This window comes from Anoplolepis gracilipes, chromosome 4 (assembly GCF_047496725.1).
Source record: "Anoplolepis gracilipes chromosome 4, ASM4749672v1, whole genome shotgun sequence".
NCBI lineage: Eukaryota > Metazoa > Arthropoda > Insecta > Hymenoptera > Formicidae > Anoplolepis > Anoplolepis gracilipes.
Window position 1 is genome coordinate 15,726,093 of NC_132973.1, and position 22,599 is coordinate 15,748,691.

A 22,599-nucleotide genomic window follows, 5' to 3' on the forward strand; every position below is an offset into this window, starting at 1 on the left:
ACTAGCTTTTTGTCTTTATTCTCGCAATTGCACTGACTTGATCTTTCGCATCTCATACAGTCGAAGATATTGTTAACAATGGTTTGAGCGCATCACGGCAGACGCAGCTTGATGAAGAGTAGAGAAACCCAGTCGAAGCCAGTCGAGTACCCCTAAGGCTATTCCTCGACTACGCCGATGAAAAAGGCCGCGACGAGGGCCGATGAGTGGGAAAAGGTGGTTTCAGGAGGGGGAAGGGCTAACCATTCGGTAGCAAATGCTGGTAACCCGTCGCAAGGTCAAGATCAGTCGGTTAATCCCGTCCAGTCGACCGAGGGCCTTGCACCTTGCACGACGAACGATCTCTTTACTTGTTCGTACTCTCGTATACGTTTACGTGTAATTTTGCGCCCGGTACAAATCGTAAACGAATTAACACGCAAGTAACAATCGATACGGCTCTTGGAGATTAATTGCATCACCTCTGAAGAACATTCGGATCCTGAAGTTCTAAATGTCAATCTTAAAATTCTAAATGTGCCGGGACTTTTTTATTAGCAATGGGCTTCTTATTCAACACAAAATGCACTAAGAGAATCTAATGCTACGTAAAAAAGACAACATAGTATAAATGTGCCTTGTTCTTTTTCTACTGAAAAATATTTTCTTAACGATTTCTTAACGTAAAAGCACGGATGTACTTAAAATAATTATTCATAAAGTGGAGATATCGCTGTGGTGGATTCCTAAAATATACTTTTCACGCGGGTCTCTGTTATGGAAACTTGCGTCTTAATACCTAAAGAATTCTCTCTGGTCCTCACCAATGATCAGTCATCCTGTAAGAATCTCTTCAAAAATGACTCTGTTACATTAGTCACAGATGTAAGAATTTCGGTATGGTCAAACGTGTTTATCCCATCGGGAACTTTGATTTACCCGTTTCAAGGATCAATCAGATTCGACAAGATCGATCTTTACTCTCTCCTCGATGACAATGATGTAAGTATATAAGTGCATTCATAATTATTTTTATTCTAATTTTATTCAATATTTTAAGAGAACATTCCTTACGTTCTATCAGATGGTTTTAATAAATAATATTGTAATTGCATTTTTAAACAACAATCGAATAGTATATAGTAATAAAGAGTATAATATTTTAAAATAATGAAAAGTTACGTATGTCCAGGTATTAATTTATAATCTTGTCTTTGCCTATGCTTATAATTATATTTGCGAGAAACGATAGCTGTTGTATAAATAGGTTGAATGATTGCAATTTTACAAAAGTTATACTTTACTTTTTACATATATTAGTAGCATCGATTTTATTTTACTTATATGATTTATATGAACAATACGTGACGAATTTTCGTGAAATGTCAGTTTTACATTATTTTGTGTAACGTATAGATTGCAAAAAATAATTTTCAAAATATTATTTGAGTAATATTTTTTAAAATATCATGTAAAAAAAATTATATTACTCTATTTCCATTTAAGATAAATTTCTTAAAATAATTAATAATTTTATGCTGTGTATGTGTGTACGTACGGTGAAATTTTATTGCTTCATATCTTATTTATTTTGCCTCTATTATTTATTCTGTCAAATATCAAAGAAACATTATAGAAATATTATCAGCCATTTTGTCGGTGCGAAAATAATGAAGTTATTATTGCTCAATAAAAAAATAAACAGTTACTTCTTACATTTACCAGTTGTCGAAGTTATCGGAAAAGAATTTGAATAATAAATATACCTACGCATCGTCTGTATCTCTCGATACAGTCAATATTCACGATAGCCATTCATTAAAGCGATATAATTTTAGATCAGACGCGAATACGGCTGTTACGACGAGGTCTTCTTCTCCAACTACAATCTTAACAAGCGTCAGTGCAATTGGATAAGGTTTCTTCGTATCGTTCAATCGTACGATGAACAAGTTAATCTGATCGGTACAAAGGTGAAGGGTAAGTGAAAAAAGTATTAATATTTGTGTCTATCCTGTTAAATTTAAAACGTTTAATATAATTACTAATTAAACATTAATATAATTTTACATATAAACTGTGAAAAAAGAATTAAGTTGAAGCAGATATTAATCAAATATCATATATAAATATATTAATTAATTAATTAGTACGTAAATTAAGAATTAATTAATAGATAACTAAAAAAAGTTTATATTAAAATTTGTTTTGTAAAACATTTCCATTCGAGTATTAAGTAGAAGCTGATCAAGAAATTACTTTACATATAGTCCAATGATGTAAAGAAGAAATATCCTTTCATTTCTTTGCAATGTTAACACTTTCATTTTCTTTTTTTTTCTCAGGTGAACCTATATTTGAAGTAATAAAGGATGTTCAACCGGACACGGAACTAGTGGCTTGGTTTCTACCAGTAACACAACAGGATTTCGTTATCATCTCGCACGACGTGTGTTCCAGATCGGCTATCTACAGATGTACGATCGACTCTATCTTAGATGGTGAGTGAAAAACGCAACCTATGCGGGATAAATAAATTCATTTATAAATATTATCAATATATATATATATATATATATATATATATATATATATATAAATTTATACATTTTTAAAATAAATCAGATACAAATGATGAATATTGAAATCGTCAGTATATATTCAGATTTATTTACTACTCTTTCGCCACTTTTTTTTTATAAAAAAAGAATCTCTTCCATGGTAAATTGAGCGTTGCTACTAAATTTATCGGTTGCACTTAGTTTGTTTGCAATCCCCCATCCTGAAAATTCACAAGAAACACCGCGTTCCGACGTTGTAACTATAAGAATCGTCTATATGGCTACTCTGCAACCATTGTACTGTCCTTTACATCTTCGGCGAAGCAGTCTACGCATTTGAATCGGAAATCGCGAACCTTGTGATCCGTCCGACAAAAATGCCGCCGTATATTTGCATTTCAGATCGTTTTCGGTGATCTTGTTGTTCTTTTTTCCGATTGTACTGCGATTACCGCTAAATGGCTGCAACGGTGGTCGATTCGCGGGGAGATAAACGCGAGAAATTCAACATTTTTCTTCAACTTTTTTTACATTAATAATTTCGGATAATATTCGATAGATTACAGCAAACAAAAATAATTTTACTTTTTATTTTTAATGCTAAAAACTCATAAATTTTGAAATTCTCTTTCTTTGTATCTCCGAGATGAAAAGCTTTAAAGATTTCCCATACTGTCACTCGTGTATTACGTCGTGTTTATATCGATTGGTATGTTTTAATAATATACATAATGTCGCGTTAAAAATATCCTTAACCATTTATAGCACATATCTCATTACATGGATCATTTAAACGTTTAACTCTTATTCGAATTAATATCATCAAACTTTTGCCTTAAAGCAAAATAAAATTTTTATGTTTAATTGCACCAAACAATTGAGAAAATATTTCTCACATTTTAATATTTTCTCCTTTTCTCTTGATTAATAAATTTTTCAAAGAAGCTTTAAAATATAAAGAATAATAACGTGAAGGCTAGAATTAAGAAATGAATATTAAAATATTTTTACAAGGTAGAATTCTAGAGTTTCACTCACCACAAATTTTATTCTCATCCCTTTTCTTATTTTATTATTATATATTTTATTAAACTCTCAAAACTCTAAATTCATTTGGAATTGAAATCATTATGAAATGTTCTTACTTGAATTACTTAGAATCCCCGTTGGACTTGTCGATGACGTTACTCGCTCATCATTCTTTGCCACCGATATCACACTCCTATTACGAGGTGGATGAATACGAATCGACATCCGAGGAATCCTCCTCATCAACGTTGTCGTTGGCCGGTGATCATCTCGATTGCAGCATCTTGACGACGATTAAGAGAGGGGAAAGAGTTTTATTGCCTTGCGAAGTCTGCGGCAAATCCTTCGACCGACCATCTCTTCTGAAACGACATATGAGAACACACACAGGTATGAAACGAGAACTTGCAATTAACACATCCAGGCAATGCCAGTTCTCAGAAATTTATTTATTAATTTAATATTGATTTTTATTTGACCCATGAGAAACATTAAATTGCGAATAAAAAATTTTACTCTTTCTGAATATCTTTAAATTGCAAACATCAACGTAAAAATTATATTTCTGATGAAATTTCTATTAAAAGAAATTAATAAAGCTTATGTATAAAATTTAAACAATCCGATTAATTTCAATAAATATTAAATATCATTATCTTAATTTAAAGAATAACAACTATATTTTCTCATAAAATGTAAAAGTTAAAAATTTTAATTTTATATAATACGCATAAAGATCGATCTATATATTTTAAAACTATAATAAGTATTCTTTCAAGATACAAGGAAAAATTGTAGAATATTTGTATATTATAACCGTAAAGAATATTTTCGTGTTCGATTGGATAAATTTCTCATTTCGCGTATCCGTACGCGAGATGACACGATCACTTTTGCTGGACGATCAAGATAAGTGACGCGAAAGAAAGGAACATCGTACCGCGTTGTCCGTGTATAAATCGAGTCGGAAATCATATAAAACACGAAGGACCAACGGGGTAATTTAGGAATGGTATTAAATTGAAGGAGAGAAACCGCATGTCTGCATGGTGTGCAACAAGGGTTTCTCAACCTCCAGCTCGCTGAACACGCATAAACGCATCCATAGTGGTGAAAAACCTCATCAGTGTCTTGTCTGCGGTAAGAAGTTCACAGCCTCGTCGAATCTCTACTATCATCGGATGACTCATATCAAAGTGAGTACTTGGCACATATTTCTTACACGTATTTTTCGTCTTAAATAAAAAAAAAAGATTTAATGCAAAAAATCGTTGACGCTACATCAATCAAAGTCTTAACTGTTATAAGTTATAATGAACAAGATTATTATTATTGGGCATTTAAAAAAATAATTAATTAAACAATACATAAAAATTGTTACGAGAAGTATTATGCATTCATTCTTTTGATTTTTAATTATAATTATATATAATTCTAATTTTAAAAATAAAAAAATATTACTGTCTCTAAGTTTAGATAAAAATATCGATAACTATCTATAATCTATCTATAAATCTATTTATGCATTTATAAATCAAGTTAATCCGATAGCCGTTGAGGCTAATGTACGATAAACCGAAGCATATGCTACTATGAACTTGTTTGACGAATATCACTGGTATGTGGAATTTACATGTGTTTAACGAATATAATTTTAACTTGTATTACCTTCCTTATTTATATAATTATATGCAAAAAATCTAGTTTATAGCGTGTATTCATGCGAATCTCATGTCGTATACAGAGATCGCTCCGTTTTTAACTGCTACGTATACCACAAGCGGTTCATAATAAATTGACAAATTTGATTTGCAGTCTCAATTAAATACATATTTTATAACTGAAGAATTTTTTAAAAAAGCCAAAAAAAAGAAAAGAAAAAGAACGGTATCTCGATTCAGGTTGTGAAAACATCAAGCTCGGACGAGACTGTTATTAATCCGAGAACGTTAAGATGCTCTCGCACTATTTCTGTGCGCTCGCGCCATGCGCGTTTTCATCTCTTTGCCTCTCGTAATTCCGCGTAAGCCTGGTAGAACTGGAGTATCCAATAAGAAAGACCGAGCAATGATCGTGGAAGACGACCAAAGGGAGGGACGGGGGAGGGGAAGAGAGAGAAAGGGGAGGAAGGAGGGAAGGTGAACGTGCGAAGTGATCGCGAGGATGCAAGGTTTTTATTTATCGCAGCGGAAACTGTATGAGTTTCTCTAATCCCATTCGAAGTAATGATATCTCGGGAGCCATATAGGTTGGTCTGCCATCAGCTACTGTAATTGGCCCATTACTTGCTACCGCATGGAATGCAATCCAATTAGAGAGACAGAGAACGTATAGAGCCGGAGGCTCCTCGCCACGTTACTCACCCCTCACCCTCCCGCTGTCGTTGCATACGTCCTGTTCGTCCTGCTATTCCAACCTTCGTCCGCGCGTGTCGTTTTGCTCTGATTTTCCCCTTCCGCTTCGTCGCCTTCGCTCTTCTTCTCGCCCTTTTTACGACGAGATTCTTCCGAATTTCGCCTTCTTACCTGTCTCACAAAATTCTTGGCACGACAGATGCCTCCGCAAAAATTGAACGTACCAATCGGAAGTGAATAATGACATGTTCAGATTGTTCCAGCTCTGATTACTGAGCTTTTACCGTTTTCTTAGAACAGAGCACAGCTGTTATTGGCGATTTTATTATTGTTTGAAAAATATATTATAACAGATATATTTTAAACAACGGGTTAATTAAAAACGACCTGACTAGCCAAAATTATTTAATTTATTTACACGACGTTTCAATCATATGGTTGTGGTCCTTTTCAAGTGTAAACGTAAATTAAGAAAGAGAAGAAAGAATCCAATGGGACATGTTTAAAGGTAGAACTTAATGATGGAATAATTAAATATGTCACTTAGTTAAAAACAATGGTTATTAATTTTGAGATGAACACAAACAAGGAGACACGTCATGTCAGCATGAGTTTTTAAACGAAACTGTGATATATTTTAGTGCATTTTAATGTCTTGTTTTGCTTACTCGCTTAAAGGAATCGAATCAAGAGAAGATAGATGAATTTATTTTGTCTTGAAAATAAATCCTGTACAGTACAAATAATAGATTACATAAATTAAATAAAATTAACATAATTAGAATAAAATATATAAAATTAAATAAAAGATATAAAACTCTCTTGATTTAGAAAATACTGATATGAAAGCATGTACCATGTTTTCAAAGAAGATAACAGAATCATAATTAACAATCTCTTTAGATGATTAGAAACCGATTAAAATTTATTTAGACAGATTCAATGAAATAATTTTCATAGAATCAAATACTTCTGTTGAGATATCCATTTATTTTTACTAACATATATTATTTAAATGATTAAATATTTCTCTTTGAACGTATATATATAACTGTGTATGGTCTAATTTAATTAAGAAATTATAGTGAATTTGATGTTAATATAAATTTATTGAATACCATATAAAATATATTTCTTCTTTACAAACGTTCTACCATTCTTTATTTTCGTTATTATGATTAGTAAAAAAAAAAGTAAAATTCTTGTTATTATTTAAAATTTTACATAAATGCATTAAATTATTTAAAATTATAGATAAATATATATACATATAATCACACTATACATAATTCTCTCGATCGCGTTCCGCTCTCGTCTTATGTAGCTGTGAACGTCAAAGAAACCTGCGAGAGCGGGAACTCATACACGTGCTTGCGGACGCATCGTACCCGTACCTATCGGCAGGTGCATCCGAGATTACGCGTGTAAAACGAGAGAAGGTGTATCATGCGTGTGTACACGTACACTACGCAACAAGAAAAACCGATGCGTTGCTGGCGGCCTTAACGAGCCGCGTACGCACCGGTTTTAGTTTAGCAAGGTTATTTGCTAAACGGCCTTCCTGCCTACGTGAGTAATTGCCACTGGAATCATCGAGAGCGCAGCTGAACTGTTTTTAATCGTTAGTCAAAAAAAGCCTCGGTAAAAAAGCCTCGTAACTAAATATATTCCTCAGAAATTTACAAAATTACCCTTCTGCTCAGATTCTCTGGCAAAATTGGAATTTATTTATTTTTAATGAAAATTTAGTAATAATATAATTTCAATTTGAAAATTACGTATGATACATGAAAACCTAATTATTACAACATAAGCTTAGAAAAGTAATGAGATAATTCTTTGTAAAATCGAGAAAGATCGAGAGATGTGACTTTATGTATAACTTACTTTGTATTCTATTCTCATATCACTAGAGTATTATTCGAATCGTAGCGTAAAATATTTCATTACGTTTTTCTAGGAGAAACCACACAAATGTTCGCAATGTTCAAAATCATTTCCTACACCGGGTGACCTGAAGAGCCACATGTACGTGCATAATGGGCTCTGGCCATTCAGATGTCACATTTGCAGTCGCGGCTTCAGTAAACCGACCAACTTGAAGAATCACATGCTGCTTCATCTAGGCAGATGCTCCAATAAAAAGTACATCAAGTCTATTTCCGACTTGTGACTGACATGAATATTAAGTCTCGTGAAAGCTTTAGAGATTGCTAGCGTAGACATATGTATGTACACGCGTAACGTGCCATTCTTGGTCAAACATGTAATTTTAAAAAAAGACAATCACATATAAACAATATTACTTTGTGTTACGACTGATTTAGATTACATTTTACAAAAGCACATTCATACTTATTCAATCATGTAAATTTGTGAAGGATTTTTTTAATTATCCGATAAATAATATTGTAGTATTATAATTATTTAATCACGTAATTAATATATTATTTCTTTAAGTGTGGATATAGCGTTTATATTGAAAAAATTCTTCTTAAATGTAACTTACATTTATGTATGCACAATGGATATGATATAATGATGCTATAATAGCTAATCAGGATAAATCGCTTGTATCTTCTATTGTTTTTTATACATTTAATTATTAAAAAATATCCTGTAAGAAAATATTGTTAATAAGTTTCTTTTATTATGAAAGTTGAATCTATCATCTTTATCTTAGTCATCCAAGATTTTATCTTACTTTTATTATTTATCTCTTTTCGTAAAAAAAAAGAGGTATTATTTAATGTCTAAAAATCAAATGGGTTTTTGATGATTTGTTCAATTTAGAATTTTTAAATATATACCAAAGTAATATTTGAAAAAAAAAGTGAAAGAAACCAGTCTAAAGTTTTCGATTTTAGAAAGTTCGATTTCTAAAGATTAATTGGATATAATATCGAGAGAATAAAAAAATAAGCCAATTTATATAAACATAAAAGTTCTTCGTAAAATGAAGGGCGCAAGTTGCCATTTTCTTAATAATTATAAGCAATTAATTAAAGAAAGATACTACGTTAGATATTTTAAGAAATGTACTTGTATATGGTACATATGTATGTATGTATATGTATATGCGGTAAAATTATATATTGTGTAATGCTATTTTTTTTATAGGAAGCGTGACAATTTTTGTTTCGCCGATCTCTTACCTATTGTTCATCCTTGGATATCTTTCTTAAGGTATTGTTTTAAATAAATATTAGCTGAACCTTTTTCATAGACGATTTATTTGATTGGATGATATTGATGCGTGCTTTTTTTTAACCGGTGTAAACGCATTATAAGTCGCGCACAGGATGATACATATTTCTCAATTCATTCCATAATTTCGAATGCTGGAGTACAAAAAGATTGGCCACACGCATATTCTCTGTAAATATTCTATTAAACGGAACACAATTTGGAGATGTTTAGATTTTCACAACTTTATCTCTTTTTTGCTTTCCTTCTTTTTCTTTACGCAACTTATGCATTTCGTGTGGATATTTTTTTACAATAAATGCAATATTTATCTATATCTCTTAATATTAATACACGCCGCCGGAACCGCCACTACCGAGTCCGGCTTTCGTGTCAACAGGTACTTGTTTTTGAAAGCAATCCTCCAAGAACTGCTCCATCGAAAGATACAAATGTCCCTTAACACCCGCCAAAGTATGACTTACATCCGGATAGACCTATGAATGAGTCAACAGATACATGCTTTCAAGTTACAAGTTTATAATTTCTCTCTTATTATTAGTTTACAATTATTTATAATATGACAATAAATCTCATGTTAATTAAGAGTTACGTTAAATTTAATTTAAAAAAGATGTTTCTGTATTTTAATTCCAAGAAGGATAAAATGTATGCAACGCGTCTTATGAAAGAAAATGTCGAAATACCTGCTGCCGAAAAAGTACGCCTTTCTTAGCGAGTTGACGGGCAAGCGCCATGGACTGTTGGAATTGAACGTTGTCATCTGCAGTCCCATGTACCAAATAAAACATCTTATCATGTAGAAATTCAACTTTGTCATAAACGTTAGATTCGGCGTAGCCTTTGTAGTTGGATGTCACGTTCGGTAATCCCATGTATCTCTCGGCGTATGCGGAATCTGTGCAATAACGATTTGCGTTCGTAAAGTATAAAAGCACCTCAGGGTAGAAAAATTACAAAAGGCAGAGATATTTTCAAAAAGATTTTGATTCCAGAATAGCGATCCACAGTACCATAAAGTTCCCAGGAGACGACGGGCGCAACGCTAATTCCGCACTGGAATACGTTTTGCTTCGGATTAGCCAGGACGAGAGCAGCGACGAAACCGCCGTAACTCCATCCCCAAACAGCGACCCTTCGTTTATCCACAAAGTGTAACGAATCCCGTAAGTATCTGGATAATACAAACATATCGGGTATAAAAAACTATATTGCAAGCTTGTTTTGCAAATTCTACGGAACCTCTAGAAACCAATGTTTTATAAGCGACATATATCAAGCGGTATACATATTAAAGAATTTTGTTTATTATAAGAGTAAAAACGACTAAAATAGATAAACTTAGATTGACTTAAAGAATCAATATTTTGCTTACTCCGTGACTTCGAGTTGGTCAGCGACTTCCACGGAACCTAATCGATAATAAACCTCATGAAGCAATTTATAGCCTTGTCCTCCGCTTCCTCTGCCGTCGATCTGTGCAACAATTACGTTTTTCTGACTAGCTAAATATGTGTTCCAATCCACTTTAAACATCTCGGTGACTAATTGCGATCCAGGAGCCCCATATCTATAAAAAGAAATTAGAACTTTTACAAATAAAATAAAACAAATTTTTATCTCTAGCTTATTTGGTAAATAGATTATTCAATAAATAAACAAAACAAAAGAAAATATAATATTAATAAATATATAATATAATAGAAAAATATTTTGTATTGCACACTTTAAAATTCTGAATCTATCATGAACAAATTAAATAGATCTCCATCCAATCATACGCATAAATTGATCGGCTATTATATCAGTAATCTATTAATTTAAAATATCATTAATTTTAATGATAGAAAATCTTATATACAAAGCTTTTATATATAGCTTCTTTTATAATAAAAAATATAAATTAAAAAACATTACGGAGGTACAAACTCTTCCCCGAAACGAGGATTTAAAAAGTTAAATTCTTTCGAGTTTACTCAACATTTGTTGTTTACGATAATAAATTACAATATTTTAAAAATATGCTTACACTTGAACAACCAATGGATAGCGTGTAATTTCATCTTCTCTGAGTCCGGGTGGTAGGTGCAATCTCACCTGAGCATTGTAACCGCCGCTTATCTGCACAGGAAATGTCTTTACCTGCGGAAGTGCGATGTTCGCCACTCTTTCCTATAATAAACACACATCCATGGGAAAATATATTGTACAATAATATATATACACGGCTTGGAAAAAATTGACAATATCTCTAAAGAGAAAAAAATATTTCGCGAAAAATCCGTAGATAATTTGAAGCTTAACTCACGCGTAATAATGTATTGTTCTGCAATATAATGATGAGTCGCGGCGCGGGCATCTCCGTTTTATAAAGAGCTACCGTGGGTACACCAGGTCCAAGGCACTCGAGAACGAAATAATCGAGGCTCTCGGGTGGGAAGATCGCGTTGTGATACTGACAGGGTGGATCGACGTTCTCTAGAAATATAAAACGTATCGAAGCCGAATGATAGAATCGTACACTCCGCACGCATATCGGACGAGCGGTAACACGACTATTTACGCGCGCAATTCCAGGCCGGTATCATTTTGCCAAATTATTTAAAAGATATAGCGAAATATATATACTCGTACATACACATATATGTATATATATATATATATATATATATATATATATGTGTGTGTGTGTGTGTGTGTGTGTGTGTACACCTACAATATAAATTCTGTATATATATTCTAGCGCGTTCCCCACATTTAAATATCAAATATATAATACATCCGCGCTATATACATTCATATACATGTCATACACACACGCCGTATACAGAGGAAATATCTCTCATTAAAAGTAATTTCTTTGAACTATGAATTGTTTGATTAATTTAGAATTGATTTTTTTCTTTGCAAAAATCGAGACATTTAGTGCTTTTCTAGTTACATATATGATTGAAACTGAAGCTACTTTTGAAAACTGTAGGAGCTTTAGAGAAACAAAGAGAAATAAAATATAAAATTATATTCAAATAAGTTTTGCTTTGATAGAACTTTAGATTAAAGTTTAATTAAATGTAATGTTTATAATTGAAAGATTGCGATAAATAATAACCTTCGATAATAGCCTTCGATATTTTCGCTGAGAGAAAATAAACTCAAAATCGATCAAGAAATTCACAGTTGCAATGAAGTATACTTATTGAGAAATTCTGTATATTGTCAACTAACAGATATTGTTTAGTACAGTTGCGTACCGTCTCTACCTGATTGATTGATTGATTGATTACTCGTGGATACCGTCCGTCTCTCTCTCTGTCAGCACTCACACACTTAAGACGGCAAGAAAATGGTACAAAAGAAGGAGGCTGTGGATTCGAGAATGCCGCACCATTGGCACCAGGCGTCGATTATTATTGTCGTGGATTACCAATAAAGCCGGCTGTTAAGAAATCTCTATAAAGGAAAGGACGTGACTGTATGGCAGGACAACAATGGTCCAAAAAATCCAGGTAGCCTCTTAACAGGACCCCACGCACGCAACAAGGTATCTCAAGGATAATTTTTCTATTGTCACGTTATATTTTAATTGAATATGAGAGATTTTAAGATGATCTCACAAGTGAAACTTTGGTTCCTTTAGACTTTAGAGTGATTTTGCTTGATATTGGTTAAGTACCATTCGAATCACGAAAATATCTCAAAATATATATCTCTATTAGAAAAAGTAAGCAACCATTAAACGTTGTTATAAGTTAGCTAATATACGCGCGGAAATAAATGGACTTTTAGAAGAATTAAAATTTTGAGAAAGGCAAATGTCATATTTAATATAATTATTTCGATTTGCAATAATTTATTTTGTTAAGAGTAATTAAATCTTAATAGATCAAGTTTATTGTAAGATTAATGCATGTAATAGAGTATATTATATATAATTTAGTACGTCATTCGAGTCACTAAAATGGCATTCTAATAAAAGCGCTGATTGAATTAAAGTCATCAAATATATAATTATATTTAAATGCACATTTATATGTTAAATCTCCGTTATAACGAATTATATATTTTATATTATGTTTCTAATTTTTTAATCATACACGATATCTAGCACGTTTCTGATAATAATAGTAAAATATTGAAAAAAAAATGGATCATCTTTTTTATGTAAAAAATCGCGCGATAAGATCCTTTAAGAGTTCTGAGCTAAACACATCTGAAGCACATAAACGATACAACATTATTGACACTGTACACGCATGGTGCGAACAACTATAAGACTCTGGCTAGCGCGCGTTTAGCATGTATAAATTTGTACATATTATTAAATGTTTAAAAATATTGTTGGTATCGTATATAAGAAGGCAAAAAGAAACAGTAAAAAATTGTATGTAAGTATATTCGTGTGTAAGTACTAATGTCGAGAACAGTAACCATTATATAACAGGAATATAATGGTTAAAAAATACACAGTAAGTTTTATCTTTCAAACAATTTTTCATCAAATATATTCGTCCTAAGATAAAAACTTTTATGTAGATTTTTTTATCTAATTGTATTTTTACCGTTAATACTATGAACGCTGTCTTACCCTGTTTAAAATGGCTTTGTATCTTTCCCATATTCAAGGAAGAAAGAAGAATATCATACAATCTGGTTAGTATAACAATATATAAGATATATAATATAACGAAAGCCAGTCAAAAAACTTCTACGAAATCTTTGAATTAGGAAAGATAAGAGAAAGTAAGAGAAATATGCAACTTTTTAGTTCATATTTCAAGGAAATAGATACTACGTTTCTAGATTGCGTGCGAAATAAATATGTTGCCGCATTATAATAAGTATGGCAGAATGTCAGAAATTATCAACCAATTTAATGTTACATGTATTGTAATGTGAATGATAGTCTTCTGTAAATAATAAATAAAGAGCTCATTTTGCACTACTTTGAATATACAATGTGTTAATTGAAGTTTTAGTTGTGATAGTAAAAGGATAGTTAAGCGCTACCAAAATCAAATATGCGCATACGAGGACGTATGAGTAAAATAAGTAGCAAATAATTAATCAACACTTTAATTTTATTATCAATAATTTGCATGGCTGCATAAGCTTTCGAGGTATCGAAAAAAAATTATAATTATAAAAATTAACATGCAATACTTATGTGCAGAATTGGCATATGCAACAGAGTCAAATGTTTAATAGTAGCAGTGTCAAAAATATTTGCAAAGTAGGCAGAAATATAGTTGTTTACTAATAAATATTAATATGATAGAACATTGTCATAAATATCAAATTTGGTAAAATTCATGCAACTGCCAGTAAAGTAAAGTTCCTATTTCAAATCAAGCTCACTAAATCAAAACATTTGCAACTATTGTCTTATTGTCTTAATAAAAAGAATGATTTTAGAACTCACTTGAAATATTCTTGTTTTTCGACTTGTTCTTTTTGGAGGTATCTTTTGCTTGACGATTTTCCTTATTGTCGATATTGTCAGTTTGACTTTCATAGTGATCTTGATGCCATTCATTTAGATTGGTCTGACCATTCTGACGAGTGTTCGAAGAACTAGTCCGATGTTCGCTTTCATCGTTGTTCATCATATCGGATGAGACGGTACAGGTGAGACATACAGCAGGATGCAAAGGCGTTCCTGTACGAGGAACAGTAGAACTCACGCGATAGAGATGTCTCTGGCCTGGTCTCATGGATGGAATGCCAATAAAATATCTGACGAAAAAGGCATAAGTTATTGTTATATTAAATCGCATTAATCTTTCCTTTTTAATCATGTAAAAATAGTGAATAATTAGTGAATTAGTAGCTTACATAGTATTATTCACTTGGTCCCATACTAAAATCTTGACAACCTCAAATTTCCCATGAGTCAAAGGCACTACTTGTTTTCGGAGCACATTAGCCCAGATTATATGCTTGTAAAATCCCGCTGGTCCGTCTGGTACAGGACTTATCGCGACGTAACTGCTACCATTTGCTGAAAAGAGAGGAGCTTCCGGAGGAGTATCTACCCATCCGTGACCTTCGCCCGTTATCCTTTGTATTTCCTAAAATAATTTACTTATATATCTTAACATTTTAAACGAAACATGTAAGTACTTGTATTTTTTCATATCGAATGTAAATCTATTAAAAAAGAAAATTGTCAAAATTATTAAATTCAAAACTGTTAGAAGCAAGCTTACTTAAAAATCCATTATAAGCTTTTTTATAAACATAGACAAAACTAATATCTGTTAATTACAATTTTTATTACTTTAACTTTTACGTATATATTACCAAAATAAGAGAAAAAGATAATATAAAATACAAATAAGTTCTTATAATAATATTATTATAAAAGGTTATATATATTTAGAAAAATATCTGAATTTTATTACATGGTAACGATATATTCTTATTATTAGTATGAAATGTCTGCAATGTTATTAATTCAATATATCCAAATATAATTAACTGAATAACGGCAATGTAATAATGTAATAATAACAATATAATAATTTAGCTATATATATTTTTTATGCTATTGCATTTTTATTATAAAAGTTCACTAAAGCTTTGTCTCAAGCGTAATAATCATATTAATTTTATTTGCTCATTGCAATTAAAACATGCGCATGTGCCTGCACAACAAATGTATCTATAAAATGATTCTATAATATATATTTATATGAAGATAAAATTTTGATAGCCAAAGATCTTACATAGATTATATAAATATCATTCGTGAGACTTAAGGTCATAATTGTGTCTTGCTCGGTCGAGAACAATATAATAAAAAACCAATTATTCTAATGTTCATACGAATACTTATACGCATATATTTATTTAGATATATCCTATATAAGTGAAGGAAGATGGTACTTACGAACCTGACAGTGCCACATTGGACTCTTACAGATGGTCACCAATGAAAGATTCTGAGCGCGATTTAACCACGTTATGCAGACTTCTGTCAGAGATACCCAGGAAGCAGTCGAGAAGTAATGATCTCTGACAGGAAAGATAATAATGCATTTAAAGAGATCTGAGAAATGACGGATAGTATCAATAACGAAGAGCAAATAGATTTTTGAGATATAAAAAAATATTACTTAAAGGCACGGCTTATAAAAAAAAATTAAATTTATTATTCTCCCTTTTCGAAAAAGGGAAATTATTCTATGCTATTATTAAAGTAATTTTCTATCGAATGACAGTACTATGATATACGGAGCGCTTTTTATCGTTACCTTCTTGTTCAAATATTGACGGGAGAATGACAAGATGAGTGTTATATAAAAAGCGTTATACGTATTAGTGAAAATCGAACAATATATAACGTTACAAAATATAAAGTATCCCGCAAGTAAACAAACTTCTAAATATGTTCTAAAAGTCAACTCTGAGCGTTATTATATATAAATAAAATTTCAAGCAATCCTACAAAAAGAAGTCCAAGAATGATAAAATCGAAAATCGAGCAGGCTGTTATCAGACCTTTTCGTTACTGACAGAAATTGAATTTTTCATATTTTAATAATTAATCCGAATTAATTTGTAATGTATATAAACTTTTTTCTTAGAATAAACTCTAAAGCACATTTTAGAAGTTTGTCAGTTTATTAAAATATTCTACTACTTGTTTAATTAATTAATAATTTAAGAAGAATTTAAGAAAAGAGAGAGTACCAGAAGAAATACAAATAATCAAATAAAATACAGTAACGTTTAATAAAATAAAATCGTTCTCTTATTCCTTTTTAACAAAAAAATACAATAAAGGCTATAATAATTCTAGCTAAAAATATAATACAATATTCCTATTATAATATATTGATCTATCAAAAGATGATCCATTTATTTGTTAAAATTTTATATATAAATATCATAATGCTTCGTAATATTATATGTTGTTAAATTAGAATACAAAGTGTACAATTGTTTTATTAATAACAATAAGTGAAAACCTTATAACTAGTTAATCAGATAAAATAATTAATTTTTCTGTTGCACAAATTAATACCTATATTATTTTTCATATGAGAGAAGGAAAAGATATTACGGTTTATATGTTTTCATCTGTTATTATTACTAATAAGGGTTCAAGTATGAATAATTTTTCACATTAATATTTTCTTCATATTCTCATTTTCTCTCGTTTATTAAATTTATTTAAAAATTTGTATTTATTATTAACAATAATTTCTAAAATCAATATTAAATATTGATTTTTTAGAAATATCATTATCATTTAATCATGTTTAATCGAAAATTTGTAGATTGACTTTAGCAATTTGTCTTCGATACAACACAATATTACGCGAGCCAAAAAATATCGTTCGAAAATATAAAACAATCAAAATTTATTATTACATTTAATTTTTTAATATTGCATTTTAATTTTAAACATAATTTCACAAAATAAATGTATTCTCTCTCTCTCTCTCTCTCTCTCTCTCTCTCTCTCTCTCTCTCTCTCTCTCTCTCTCTCTCTCTCTCTCTCTCTCTTTTTGAAGGATGCAATAACATTGAGATATTACTACGGCGCAGCGCAAACGGAGTTTGTAAGTCATTCGTGCGACGACACTCGAGCAGAAAGATCGCGGGTATTCGCGTTCCGTACATCATAGTAATTTCTTAATAAAATTATAGTATCTTTCAAAGTATGCGAAGGTTTTATCCTTTTCACAATATCCTTTGTCCTTTACAATAATCACGCATATAGCGCACTTCTGTCTACAAATAGTCATTCGTGTGACAACGCTCGAACGGGAAGATAATAGTGCGAAATACTCAATGTGCCTGCATTATTTTAATAATATCTTTCGAAATATAATTGAAATATCTCAAGAGTATCTCCATTTGCCGTATTAATATCTTAATTTTATCGTATCTTTCAAAGAGAGAGATGCTATTACCATCCCACTCGAATATCATCGTACGAATGTCAAAGTGACTTCGTCTTGTAAATAGTAACACGCTATACACCATAAAGACGAAGATTAGAAGCCTCCTACGTAGTAAATGCATACGCTATGAAATATTTAACGCAAAATAAATTCATCCGGAATATTTTCTATTTCTCAAACTTCTTTCATTAATTTTTATAATAGATACTTAAAAGAAATTTGAATAATCAAGCAAGATACAATAGTAATGTCTAGTGAGATAAAATTGCTCCTCTCATTTTTTCTTTACATAAAGATATAATAATTACTATGATATTTTAAGACTTCTGTTATATATTAATTTCAAAAGATGATCTTCTATCTGTACTGTACTGTATATATTTTATAAATATTTCATATATATTATTGTTTAATGATATTCTAAAAAATTTTTATTTATTAAGATAATTTATTTGTTATTATTAACATTAATTTTCTATATTTAGTATAAACTTTTACAACTCAACATTATTTAAAATCAATATTTAATATATAATTTATAATTCTGCGCAAATTCTGTGCAAGATGCACTAAAAATAATTGACAAAATTACCTGTTTAATTTGTCTAGAAGTAAAAGTATTTATTCTAAGACAGATAAATAAACTTACGTATGCTCGATGATAGGCGGCGGTTTCACTACCTTCGTACGAATATTTTTCGGATCAACTAAATCGGCAACATACAGTCGTACCGAAGGATTTGGCGTTCCTGGCTAGAAAATAAAACAATGCTAAAAGATAATGCTTTTTCACTTTTTGTTCTTATTAATAAAAACGGTATAAAAAATCTGATTTTTATTATTATTAAAATATTATAATATTTTCTCTCTCTAATATATCGCGTACCTTAGGATATCGTAAGGATCGTATGTCAGGATATAGGGCTTTATTTCCCTCTCCAAACCATGAGATGTGCATTTCTTCTACGAGAGAATCATTGAACGAGGCATAAAGCATCACATGACCATCTGGCGACATCCAGATTGCCTCTCCACTATGCAATATCTCTTCTATAAATAGCATTAAAGATTGTTATATTATTTTTATTCGAAATCATATATGTATGTTTTTTTTTTTAATTTTCAAACATTTTCTTAAAATTTTATTCAATTTTTTCTTTATTTCTTTTACTACCCATCTCCAAATCGCGTATATATACAAAAACTAGACAGAAAAATATTACGTGTCAATTACCTTCATATAGCCAATCTGGTACACCATTGGACAATATACCAGGTATCGCAGTATTTGTTACGCGATATCCGATACTGCTCATAGGACTTGTTCTGTAATAAATATCGTAGTCCTGTACCATGACAAGTCCGTGTCCACGTGGAGTCCATTGCGCTAGTAGAAGATAGGGATGAACATCTTTTTCCGGATGAGGAGTTAATGCTACACACTCTCTGTAAAGCCATTGATAGAAATTTCTAAATGTCAAATGCGTTTAATTGAAAAAGACTTAATTAGCTATTCATTAAAGGAAGATTGTAATTAAAATATTAAATAATACTATAAATAATCAATGCTTTATCTGTGCATATAAATTACACTGACCGTGTCTTGACGTCATAAATGACGTATTGCGCTAGATATGAATAACGAAACAGTTTCTTCACATTTTGAGCAAGGAGCAGGTATTGATGATCCGGCGATAAGGAAAATTTTACTGGATTCAATCGTCTCTGCATAAGAAAGTTATTAATATTTATATTTCAACTAAACTGAAGAGAAAGAGAAAATAGCGCAATTGATGGCATTTTTAGGTAAACACTTACAAATGTTTCATTCGGCATTAAACTACGCGATACGATGTTTGGATCCGAAACATTCAACATAGAGATGCCACCCCAAATATCTCGGTAACATATATGGCGATTACTCACCCAAGATCCATTAAATAATAAAGGAGATAATTCTCCGGAAAGTACCTAACAGGCAAAAATACATCTTCGAATTAATCTCGTTTATACTACTTTTATTTTTAGAAGACCGATTTACAAAAAGTGATATTTTAGCATTTTACGAATATATGTACAATCATATGAGTATATTTCAAAGACACATTTAATTAATGGACACAATTTTTCATTTATGTCTATTAATTAGATGTGTCTTTGAAGCACACTTGTACATAAAATCGTAAAATGCCGAAAATGTTTTATTTAAATACAGAAATAGTATTTTGTACAAAAATTGCAGAAAATTTTTTAGCTCTGTATTTTTTTCATATTTTCCCAGACATTGATTTTAATTATAGATGTTGATACAAATCGCTGCTCATTGCTCACCTCGGAGAGACGTAATCGCGTTCCTCGTACTCTGGGGCCGTCATCGGGAGGTGTAAGCAAAGCGACAGATGTAACAATAAGGGCTAGGACCGCGACGATCACGAGCAATGCTATTAAAATCCCACGCCAATTCCTTTGATTTGGGTTGGCTGAAACTAGCTCCTATCACAAAGGTTCTTACTAAAGCTAATGCCAAACAATTAAATCATTGTGATGTATATACCCTATAGCTTTAAATTTTTTTTTCACATTTGCAATATAGAAACTACCTCAACTATTAACATGATCGTTAAAAATAAATGTAAATTTTTATTCAATAATTTATATTCAATAATTTATAATTTATGTTTAATGTTAAAATATTAGTAAAAAAATCTTAATTAAAAGTATGTGATATTTTCCTTATAATACAGGAAATTCTCTATAACACAAAGAGAAAGAATTCTACAATTTAATCTAGAATATATATCATATATTTCAAAATTGGATAATGTCAAAACTTTTTTACATCCGGCAAAAAAAAAAAATTTAAAACAATATTAACAACATTAGTATAAATATTTAAAAGACTCAGACTGATCTTTTCTACGATTTTACGACATCTTTGACGAGTTTATGTTGGCTGGGAAATAAAAACAGATAACAAAATGGATTAGGATATGAGTATTAGATCATCGACAGAACGATTTAGAGAAAGAAAGAGAAATAGTGCCAATGAGAACGGAAATTGCGGTATAAACGTATCTATAAACGTCTCTATATAAATACATCTATATATCTTCTTCGGGTCAAATATTGAAAAAAAATGGTTAAAAATCGCTGATATCATGATAGTGTGTAAATAAAAGAGTCATCGATTACAGGAACTTTGTGTTGCATAGCAAGAGCTAAAATCTAGTCAGCTGCTGTAGCTAAAATCGATAGAGAGAGAAGCAAGTACTGCGCTGTGCGTCAACGAGACGAACGCGTATCAATATGCTATATCGTGTTCCTAAGAAAGTGAATTTTTTCAATAAGTTTAATTCTGATGAGTCTAATTTTTCATTGTCGTAAAAATTTAACAAATTATATGTTAGATCAAATTTATTAAAATCATCTTGTCAATAAATACATGTATAAGAACATTAAAAAGAATGTTAAATAGCAATCTAAAATTTTAAATTAAATAATATTTATATTGATTAAAATCAATATTTTTTTATATAATTTTTAATGTAGAATAATTTACTATGAAATATAATCTCTTCAGAAAAAAGTTACTCTAATGATTAAAAGTTTTAATTTCCCTGGGTTAAGAAATAACCCTCTCCCTGAATTATTTCGTGAATGTGTATAATGTGCATGAATTAAAAGATTATGTTATTATCAGAGTAATAATATAATGTTTGTAAATAATTTATAGAGATTTCGCGATATTATAATATAATAACACACATATATTAATAACGATTGCTGCTACATATGTATCAATATTCCGACAAATTTTTACTTTGCTTATTATTTATTTGTGGAAATTAAATATTTCATTTATATCTTATCATGTATTGATAATACTTGTTGCTGCGAAGCCGCACTTGCCGTTTTTAACTAGCATCTACGAGGATTAGTTAACAATATTAATTTACAAGAAATAAAAAAATTAATGCAATATAATCGCTTCTCATGTCTCCAGTTTTTTTCAAGAAAATTTTCTGCTTTTCACAATCGTATATATAAAAATCGAGAAATAACAAAAAAATATATTGATTTATCTATAAAATTAGCAAAATTTTTTTAAGAATTACAGAACATTGCGACGTATGACGGTAATTCAGATAACTTAATTAATTACCTCGTCGTCGTAAATGTTATCGTGATCTGCCATCGGTGGTGCAAATCGAACGCTCCGCGACTTTCTCTCGACCTGAGCAGATGCGAAACGACGCGGTCCTTTACGTTTATCCCATTCGATGTTATTAGTAATTTCTGCAATTGCAATTTACTCACTCATTCACTACTTCGAATCTACAGTGAGATCACGTCGTTTGATAGTTACGAATCACTTGCGTCGTACGAATTTTCAATACTGAGCGAGAGATCATCCCTTCCGAAAGATGTTGCAGACATAGAGTCTGCGCATTCGATAATGGATGCTGCGCTATACGGAAAGAAAGAGAAAGATAGAAAAGACAGAGAGAGAAAGAAGGGATGATAAAAGAGAGAGAACGATAATAAAAGGAAAAATAG

General features: G+C 30.9%; 2 protein-coding genes across 5 annotated transcripts; one reads left to right on the plus strand and one right to left on the minus strand.

Annotated features, from left to right (window-relative positions):
- The first annotated feature begins 229 nt into the window (after positions 1-229).
- Positions 230-8,480, plus strand: LOC140665168 (uncharacterized). The gene is made up of 6 exons (XM_072890942.1): positions 230-981; positions 1,818-1,959; positions 2,325-2,480; positions 3,699-3,959; positions 4,596-4,765; positions 7,884-8,480. Exons 1-6 carry the CDS (start codon positions 757-759, stop codon positions 8,094-8,096), a joined length of 1,167 nt encoding a protein of 388 aa, XP_072747043.1. The 5' UTR covers positions 230-756; the 3' UTR covers positions 8,097-8,480.
- Positions 8,481-9,139: 659 nt separating this feature from the next.
- On the minus strand, positions 9,140-22,481 carry Dpp10 (Dipeptidyl peptidase 10). 4 transcript variants are annotated; one of them, XM_072890295.1, is made up of 17 exons: positions 22,360-22,481; positions 22,205-22,276; positions 20,374-20,532; positions 19,861-20,013; positions 19,640-19,767; positions 19,277-19,488; positions 18,929-19,092; positions 18,692-18,795; positions 16,024-16,144; positions 14,963-15,198; positions 14,550-14,863; positions 11,439-11,608; positions 11,160-11,302; positions 10,506-10,700; positions 10,144-10,304; positions 9,817-10,028; positions 9,140-9,606 (listed from the first exon to the last, which is right to left on the minus strand). In XM_072890295.1, exons 2-17 carry the CDS (start codon positions 22,235-22,237, stop codon positions 9,457-9,459), a joined length of 2,655 nt encoding a protein of 884 aa, XP_072746396.1. In that variant the 5' UTR covers positions 22,238-22,276; positions 22,360-22,481; the 3' UTR covers positions 9,140-9,456. The 4 variants fall into 4 exon arrangements, with proteins under 4 accessions (XP_072746396.1, XP_072746394.1, XP_072746395.1 ...); XM_072890293.1 differs by having other exon boundaries at positions 20,374-20,535; XM_072890294.1 differs by having other exon boundaries at positions 22,205-22,475.
- Between the last annotated feature and the right edge of the window lie 118 nt (positions 22,482-22,599).

Coding starts and splice junctions, on each gene's coding strand:
- Dpp10 (XM_072890293.1), bottom strand. CDS start 22,237: ATGGCAGATCACGATAACATTTACGACGACGAG. Junction 16,145..18,691: donor CCGCCTATCATCGAGCATAC/GTAAGTTTATTT, acceptor CTTTCCTGTCAG/AGATCATTACTTCTCGACTG. Junction 14,864..14,962: donor GACCAAGTGAATAATACTAT/GTAAGCTACTAA, acceptor CTTTTTCGTCAG/ATATTTTATTGGCATTCCAT.
- LOC140665168 (XM_072890942.1), top strand. CDS start 757: ATGGAAACTTGCGTCTTAATACCTAAAGAATTCTCTCTGGTCCTCACC. Junction 982..1,817: donor CTCTCCTCGATGACAATGAT/GTAAGTATATAA, acceptor ATATAATTTTAG/ATCAGACGCGAATACGGCTG. Junction 3,960..4,595: donor ACATATGAGAACACACACAG/GTATGAAACGAG, acceptor ATTAAATTGAAG/GAGAGAAACCGCATGTCTGC.